At 35.9% G+C, this 9648-nt stretch overlaps 1 protein-coding gene across 4 annotated transcripts in view; it reads left to right on the forward strand.

The window, feature by feature from the left end:
- The window catches only part of GRM8 (glutamate metabotropic receptor 8), a 358666-nt gene extending 350252 nt beyond the window's left edge, over positions 1–8414 (forward strand). For 3 of the 4 annotated variants that reach the window (XM_049814189.1, XM_049814190.1, XM_049814191.1), the window contains 2 exons: positions 2096–2397; positions 7507–8414. In XM_049814189.1, the coding sequence (XP_049670146.1) occupies positions 2096–2392 (297 nt within the window). In that variant the 3' untranslated portion in view covers positions 2393–2397; positions 7507–8414. The remainder of the gene's footprint in view (positions 1–2095; positions 2398–7506) is intronic. The other variant, XM_049814188.1, reaches the window with a different exon arrangement.
- The last annotated feature ends 1234 nt before the right edge of the window (positions 8415–9648 follow it).

A 9648-nucleotide genomic window follows, 5' to 3' on the forward strand; every position in this document is an offset into this window, starting at 1 on the left:
AAAAAATGGTAAGGCTTCAAAAAAGGATTTTTTATGTTTAATGGAATTTTTGTATGCAATACAATTTGTTAAAGGTATTACTTGCATTGATTTCAGTTTTGAAAATCCCATTAGGAAATATATGCATCCTTAGGAACTAAAATGTTTTTGCTTTTGGACACCACTTAATGCAATGCTTAACCCTAAAAGCCACCGCTGTACCAGTTTAATTGGAGATGAGCCAATTTGGTTCAGAGTGAAATGGATATATCATTGGTGCTGTTTGCATGTGAATGTGTATCTGCACAGAGGTCCTTCCACAGAAGTCTGAAAAAACTTCTTATTAATGTAACCATGTGAGGTTTTCATCAGAAGCGTTCATGCACAATGTATGCCAAGCTCTGCTTTCAGGCACACCACTGTCATTTTGGAGATTGGAAGGCATGGAATTATTTCACTGGTGTAAGAAAAGACTGTATTGTGTATATTTCCTGATGTATTGTCTTGATGTATTAGTGAAATGAAGGAAGGTGTTGCTCCAATAGCTTTCCTCAGCACAATAAGAAGACAAGCTTGATGGTGCTGTCCCTGAAAGGAGGTTCGGCTTCTTACAAATTTTGAAGCATTGTCAGTCTTTTCTTAAAGAGTAAATCGGGGTATCCCTCATTTTATGGTAATATTTGGCAGTTTTCTGTACAATTATACAGGTACTTTGCAAGGTGGTTCGGAGCAAGACTCCACCCTTCCAAAATACATCTGTCACATTTCTCACCTAACATTGCTTTAAATGAGAGCACAGTTTATTTGTGATCTCGAAGGAGAAAGTATCTAATGGAAAAACTTTGTAAGCCAAAAAACATTTAAAAATGTTCAACTATAATAGTGACTGCACACCAGCTTATTATATCTCTACTTTTCTGCCAAGGGCCAAGTTACCCAAGGGCACTTAATAAAAACAGATGATCTGAAGGTGACATTGCAAACAGACTTACTACCTTATCTCCAGGTTAATGCAATAGTATTGGCCAGTGCTTAAAATCATGCCTGACAACATTGTCACTGAATCTTCTGCCAAGGCAGTAAGCAGGTTTTGGTGCAGTATCTTGTTCAATATTACAACATGATTACTGAGAGATTTCCTACTTAGTTTAGGAAACCACACACAACTGTAAAGTAAAATTGTTGTCTAATAAAATATAACTTCCTAAGAAAAAATAAATATTGAGCAGAACTATAGTTACTATTTCTAATACACTATCTGAATACTTCTCCAAATAGGAACTTCTCTCTGCTGTCCTTATGGAGTTATCATTGTAATTTTCTTTTATGGGACTATGGAAGACCGTAGTTGCTTTCTTTTTGTAGGTGATAACAATAGACGGACTCACTCAGGAATGTCAGATTTTTCCTTTGTATCTATAGGGAACTGAGTCCTTTGTGATCTGATTTTATATTTCCCCGATTTTCTAATTTCTTAGTTAGGACTGTGACATATTAATATGCTTATTGTGTGCCAAGAGAGCATTGGGACTAGAATTCAACAGTAAGGTGGAAAAGTTAAAAACAAAAAAAAACCCCAAACCCAACAAACTCAAGAATATTCATGCCTCCCTACAGAGAAACTATTTGTTTTTTTCCCAAGCTTGAAACTCAAAGAGTATATCAAAGTTTTCATTAGATTCTGCATTATGCTTGCTGCCACTTGAGCCATGCTGCACACACTACTGAATCACCACGTGGCATATTGTTGTAGAGCTTTCTGTGTATTAAAGGCTAACCCTATTGTCACTCCTCTTTTCCTGTACAGACATATTTCTTTCTTTTCTGGAAATGTGGTTGCTACAGCATCTTGATTACTTCTGTGAGAATGAAATTTAATAAATATTATGTTGTTTCTACCGCCTACTCTTAATGTTAAAAAACCAACATGAAATAGCCATACTTTACTATAATTAAAGGCAACCAAAGTCAAGGGTCCTTCTGATATACGTACAGAAAAGGAAGAGTGTTATTGGTTCCCTTTCCACCCAGTATTTTTGAGTTAATACTTTATTTTCCTTCTTATATCAAATCAATATAACAATGATTTTTTTATGTTGTTTCTTTCCTTCCCCAGATGTACATCCAGACAACAACACTAACTGTCTCCATGAGTTTAAGTGCTTCTGTGTCTCTGGGCATGCTCTACATGCCCAAGGTTTATATTATCATTTTTCATCCAGAGCAGAATGTTCAAAAACGGAAGCGGAGCTTCAAGGCTGTAGTGACAGCTGCCACAATGCAAAGCAAACTGACCCAAAAAGGAAATGACAGACCAAATGGCGAGGTCAAAACTGAACTGTGTGAAAGTCTTGAAACCAACAGTAAGTCATCTGTAGACTTTCCCATGGTCAAGAGTGGCAGCACTTCCTAATAGATGTACGTTCACAGGAATGCACTTTCTTTTAATAATAAACTTTATTCTTTTTCTTACTTGTTCTGCATGAATCCAGAGATGTGTCAGAATTCATGTACTGCTGAATGCAGGAATGCCTAGAGTTGTTTCAAACAAATTGTTTTTCACAGGAAGCTAGTTAAAAAAAAAGAAAGAAATGCACAAGGAGATTTTGGAAAGCCACATCTTTTTTAAATGATCTGTTTTAGCTAGTGCTAATTTGATGTGTTGTGCATTGCTGTGCCAGTCGTGGTCTGTCCTGACAGTTCATGAGGTGTATTTATGGTCATCACTGTATATTCAAAAACTCAAAGGCTGTTGAAAAAAAGATAATGAAAACAGTTAACTTTCTTTTTATTTTGCAGTTAGATATGGAAGTGAAAATAATGCTTTTTACCTTTCCACCTTAACTTAATATTTGTTGACTTATTCATTTATCAAACTCATGAGTACTAACGCTTCCCAGAATAACATTTCCCATCCAGGTTTTTGGTCGTGGTCTTACTCATCTTGGTACAAAATTGTGATAATTCGTATACAGCTTAATCGTTACATGTTCTGATACATCGTGGGTTAGTAATGGGAAAAAGTTCTTTCCCATGTCAGAAAAGTTCCTGAACCTTGCCACATCTCTAAATTGCTCTGCTATAGAAGAAAACAGAGGTTATACCTTCCATTCCAGCACATGACATACATTCTTATAAACCGGACTTCACAATAATAAGAATCAAATATAAGTAGAGCCAGTAACTTTACCCCAGAGCTTAGTAGTCATGGAGAATTGGTTTCTGTTGAGGAGGTAGAGGTCACATGGGATGGACAGCAGCTGTTATAGTTAAAGACAATTTTTTCAGTCATTTTACTGCAAATGAGGGTTTTTTTTAAAAAAAAATATTACTTTTTAATGATGTTGACGAGAGATTCAATAGTACTATTTTGCTTGAGCACATTCAGACAAATCAGTACCAAGTTTGCAGAAAAATATTGTACTTATTTCAGAAAAATGCAACCCCCCACTGAATTCAATCAGAGTTTGCCAAATTGAAGACTATATTAAAATAGTCCGTAAGTTTACCATAATATAGTTGCTGATGCATGGAAGATACTGAGTACAAACCAATTCCCTTGAAAAACTCATGACCCTTCAAAATGTATAAATCTGCTAGACTGAGCTATGGTTTTATACAGCTTCAGATTATGACGTATAACAAAGGACAAAAGGAGAAAGGCAATGGCATTCCTTTCGGATCAAATAATAGCATGGGAATATGAAGAACTCAATAATTTCTCAAATCTTCAGAAGTCACCAAAAGAAAATTCAGGAGGGAAAGAGAGGTGGATTTTGCTGAGTTTGTAAAATTATAAACTTCTGAGGAAAGGTCAAAGGAGGAATTCCACAGTAGGAAAAGAAAGACTGTTAATAATAAAGTCTTGGGTATCTGATGTTTATCTACTGCACCTAATTAAGAAATGCTGTGTCTGGTATTACTTAAACTATGATTATGCATAATTCACGGAAACAGCTACTGTTGGAAGCAAGTCTGCTTCTCCAGTAGTGTGATGTATGCAGGGTAATGCTTATTTACTGTACTCTAAACATAATTTTAACAGTAGCACATGTATATAATTCCCAGCTCACTAGGAGTATATCCTGACTAGGCTTTGATGCAGGCAGCATAATGCTTCATAGGCAAAAATACAGTCAAGTCATCTGCACTCCAGAGAGCTGTCCCTATGTAATTGAGCTCTTGGCCTCAAGATGGGTTTCTTTCTTGCCCAGAATTTTTCTGTACCATTTGGATTTGATCAGCTTCCCTCTTTTCTGCCAAAATAGTTATTGTCAAAACTTTTGGAGGTTCCTGTGAATTATCAGTGCACAATGTCATATAAATCCTTTTCATTAGGTCAACAGTAATGACCTCTCTACATTGCAACATTTCTTCTTGCACTGACTCAATGTGAAGTAGATCTTTCCTTTCAGCTATAGTATATGAAGCTGATGACAAACAATCAGGCTATTCCAAGTATACCAGAAGCAGTTAGTAAGTGTTTCCCACCATTTTGCAAGCACAAATACGGGTAGCGATAACAGTGCTCATAACTAGGTAAGAAATAAGACAGTCAGGTAATTTCTTTTCCTTCCCATCCAGAGACAACTCTGCTCTGTTTGGTTTGTCCTGTTCCATGTAACAGACTTTATTCCATGTTGTCCCCCATATGAACACAGTCATGTTTTTTTGTGGAAATACATTCATATTCAGTGGAAAACAAATTGTATCTGGGAAACAGGATGAAAAAAAAATCCAGATGCAATTACAGGAGGCATAACAATGACAAGTACTTTAAATGCATATAGGTCAGAACACAACAATAATTCTCTTTTATTTTATTCTTTTTCTTTTTTGTTTCATTCCAACAGCAATAGTAACTGGAGCTAGAAAAGAGTGTTCATTCCCAGAAACATTTTGAGCCAAGTCTGCTACTTTTTCTGGCCGTCTGTGCTTGCCAAATGTGGTTCATGTTATTACTATGAAATGCTAACAGTCTTAAAGAGCAGGACACCAGCTGCTGAAGCTTTTAGATCCCCAAACAGGAATTGTAGGCTTATTACAGTGAACTATAAAGACACTTGTAATATTTATCAAGTAAAAAACCATTGTTTGGAGATGAGATTAGATTTAATACATTTCAAACTACTATCTACACTAGCTTCCTGTGCTATCATTTTTTAAAGTAATGACACTCAGAACTCAATAGGATGATTTTTGTTTCTTGATCAGTCCTAGATTAATTCTGTCAAAACTATTTAAGTGTCAGATACACAACGAAGTTACAGCAAACTAACAAGTTACTCTAAATCAGCTGAGGTGTAGTAACTACTTACTTTTGTATTTTGAGCTTGCAGATGTCCTCACATAATTCAGCTTACTGAGTTGTGATAAATCCGATTATGTTACACTGCTGTGGGCTAAAAACATACACATGAAAAGTTATCATAGAACTCAGCTGATACAGGGTAATGTGGTAAGCTAGCTTAACCTGATCACGTATCTGAGCCTATTTTCAGGGTGAGGGAAAAAAATAAGCTCTGCTCCTTCCGTCCTTTTGTTCCCAAGTGTGCAGAGTTTGCAGATGTGCATTTATTTGTTATTTCTTAGCTGGGAACAAAATCCTTTTATGCTCTAAGGAACTTGGTGCCATTTCAGCAGTCCTGCATTATTTTCAGAAGGAACTTTATGGGCCAAAGGAAAAATAGAATCCTCTCAGAAATCCAGCTGTGGGAGCATGGGAGAGTTCAGATGGGATCAGTACATCCCATCTGAAAGATCTGAAAGATGTAAATGAGGCTATATTTGCTTCAAGTGTCCCAATACATGCAAATAAAGCTATTTCAAGTTGGTGCTCAAATACTGTGATCGATTATGTGAAAGACTTGCTTAATGTGCCAAAAGCAATCCTTTCATCAAATAGCTCTTGCAGACACAAAGTACTGGAGCTACCTGTGCAAGTGGAAGTAAGAAATATTATGTTTTGCAGCTTCCTTTTGATTATCCACTCTTATATATGTTTTCTTATGGAACAAAAATTATAGTAATATGTGAGTTATAATGGTCTGGTTGTGTCTTACAAAATGTGTCTTACAAAATGGCAAATGCAATATGAGAATCAAATTGCTCAGAAACCCAAAGAAAACATGAAGAAAAAAGCAAGCAGCAAACTTAGTTATATATACAACCTAGTATTATTTTGCAGCAATTTTAGTGATCTTTGATTTAGTTTAATCCTTGATGCAGGAGAGAGAAACTGTCATTTCTTGGTTTCTGTAGTCTGTTCTTCCCAAATCTTTGGGTTGTTGGGCTGGATTTAGGAGTTAGCACGAAGAATCCTTCTCTATCTATTTCAGCTCCCACCAGATTCTACATATTAAAAAGAAATTAGAGGAAGGCAGGAAGGTATGGGAATAGAATTAAGATCTTTGAATCTATAGACCAGACAGTTTTTGTGCCATCACAATATTTTCATCCTGCCAGCTGCAGTCTTCACTATCATGAACAGAACATGTCTGTAGCAGATGGAATATAAAACATATTTGGGAAGCCAAATTCCTCTTTATGCAGTGTGGCATAGACTGTATTATAGAGACAAAAAAGAGACTTAGTCCCCCAGCAATCTGATTTGCCATGTACCCAACTGGTTTAAAATTAGCGAGCTGCCTGCGAGACCTGATGTCACCACTTGCCTCTTCCCACCACTACACTAACACAACAGTGGAGACATGAGCTGTATTTTTTACAGCACAGGGATAAGATTCAAGGGCTAGGAGCTGACACAAACTTCCATGCAAGATTCACAGTTTTTCACTTTTACAACAGTAAAAGTATTTAGCTTCCTCAACATATTGCCTAATTCTGAACAAGGGGTATCAGCTTTGCTCAAAGGAAGATGTGATCAGCTGACCATCAACATAAGGAGACCATAATAGCATGGCAGCTCTAAAATACAGCCTAGGTTCTCATAAGCATTTCTGCTGGCTTACTTATATGCAGATGCTTTGTGTCTGAAGGCTCTCCAGAGAATATGTGCTGTAGGCACTAGCTACTCAGTTTCGCCAACTTGGAGAGATGCTTCCCATGTTAGGCTTTGCTCTTTTCAAGGAGCATAAGCCTCCTTTTAGATGGACAACCCACCACTAGCTGCAAAGTTGTCTTCAACCAGCAGAAGAGAGAGAAAAATCCAAGCTCTAAATTAAAAAGGTCTATACAGAAATCAGCTAAAATAATACCAGACAAATAGCATGTTGAAATTCTGTTACAGGTATGCTAAAACCACCCATCATTGTTCCTCTCTATTGACCTCTCCTTCCCCAAGTCATAAACAAAAGAAGTTATCGTCAGGAACACAGAACTTGAGATTCAACTTACTCACGGCTTGTATACATGCTGAAACTTTCTTACTTTATTCCTTGAACATGGGCCATGTTATTTGGAAATATAGTTGGACACTGAGTTCAAATGCTAAATATGTTTTTTTCCCTCCTCTCTTGATCTTAGAATCATTTGTTGTTGTTTATTTTTGGTTTTTTTGATTTACAGCCTCTTCTACCAAGACAACTTATGTCAGTTACAGCAATCAGGCAAACTGAGCAGGGATGAAATTCACTGGAAGACCTGCAGGATGGGATCTTACAAACAGAGACTTTACCACCACCAGAATTCAGTCTTGGAAATATCTGTAGACTACATTCAAATCAATAGTCAGTCTCCTAAAGGACAAGGATTAAACAAGAGGCAAAAGGCAAAAAGAGACAGGGGAAGGAAAAGTCCAGTTTTATAACAGAGACAGTGTCAAGCTTCTGAACTGTTCACTCACAAAAGGAAGCAAATCACAAATGAAGAACAAATGTTAGCTTGTGAAAAAAAAAAGCTGTTGAAATAAATCATGTCTGATGTTATATTTGTAAGTACTTTTTTGTGATTGTGACAATTTCCTTTCCTGTCCTACATTGTTCAACTCGTAAAAGAAGAGTTTGTTTCTTGTGGCGGCTGACTGAATTAAGTCCTGGGTTATGCTAAAATAAATGCAGTGGTCAACGCATGCTAATTTTTATACAAAATAATTTATTTCTAATAATAAAGGAATGTTTTGCAAATGTTGAGACTTGTTTTGTTGCAGTTTTAAGGAAAAAAAAGTCCTTACACTCTTGTCTATTGTTTGTTTAGAATGTGCAGTAAAGGTGGGTGTACAAATAAAATAATAATCATGGCATCAGAAGAATGCAGTGTAAACTCTAAGCATGTGTGTGTATGTGTGCACGTGTGCGTGTATGTATGTGCATGCCTGCATGAGTGTGCGTGTGTGTACTCTGCAGTGTGCGTGAATTTATTTGTTCAAAGCTTTGTGACTATATTTTCTAGTGGAAGGATTTTTTCCCGCTTCTCACCTGGAAAGTAAGTGCATTTTATATGTTTGTAAAGTGAAGGAGTCCTGATGGTAATTATTTTGTATGATTGTATTATATTTTTGAACCTTCACTAATACTTTTGATCTTTTTCATTTCTGGAACTTACAGTTTGTAAGACTTTATAACAGCTAGACTGGATTAAGCTGAAAGTCTATTCAGCCTAGTATCCTGTCTCTGACAGGGGAATGTAGCAGATGCTTATCAATAAAGGTGACTTTGAAATAACAGGAGAGAAATCAATGGAGAATTTGGAAAGCAGTAACCTAGTGGATATATGTACTATTGCCTTATTAACACTTAAAAAATCAAAGAAATAGATGTCCATCTACAATCTTCACATCTTCTAACTCCCATGTCAAATGATTATGCGTACATTAGAAATTATTATGCAAAGAGAAAAAGAAATTCATATAGATAACTATCATGTTAATAAATCCCTCCAAAGAAGTTTAAAAAAGACAGCTAGGGACTTTCTACTTTGTAACTCTACCTGTGATGTTCTTTAAGACTTTTTCACTCCATACACTACTTGCCATTCGTCAGCTCAATGGGTCTTCACAATCAGTTGGTTATTAAATGTTATTTCTCCTGAATTAGCCTGGGTGGCTCCTTGTGTTTCTTTCCTCAAAGGAGCTATATTTTTATAACATATCTTAAAGAAGCTGTGGCAGGTCCTAAATTACATGAATGAAAATTGGAGTATCTGAAACTGAAATTTTTTTTTTACAATGTCAATATTTAAAATCCAACACACTCAGCAAACTGCATGACAGTGAATTTCCATTTTCAAAATATTTGACAAAACATAGTTAGTTTTTCTCAGCATTTAAATGCCTGAATTATTAACTGATGATTGCTTTGACATAGTGTGGTATTGTGTGTTTGGTATGTGTGATACATTACGTGAAAATTCCTTTTTTGGCTATGCCACAAGCACATCAATCCCAAACCTATAAACCAATATATGCTTAATTTCAAGCATGTGAGTAATGCAATGCGACCTGCAAAAAGAATTCATAAAAACATTTTTAGTTCTGTTTTGTTAGCTAATATCTCATCAAATTGAAGTTTTTTGGGAAAATGAATTGATTAGATCATTGTTTTAACAAGACAGACTTTCATGTCTAGGATGGATTTCCTAAGAGAGAATGTGTTTTATCTGAAAACAAGTGTTTTGGCACAGTTTCTTTTAAAGAAACCTTTGAAAAGTTTAGTTTTCAATTCACAACAAAAAAAGTTCCAAATATTTTGTCTTCAATGTCTATACATAGTA

The sequence above is a fragment of the Accipiter gentilis genome, chromosome 11, assembly GCF_929443795.1.
Source record: "Accipiter gentilis chromosome 11, bAccGen1.1, whole genome shotgun sequence".
NCBI classification, from domain to species: Eukaryota; Metazoa; Chordata; class Aves; order Accipitriformes; family Accipitridae; genus Astur; species Astur gentilis.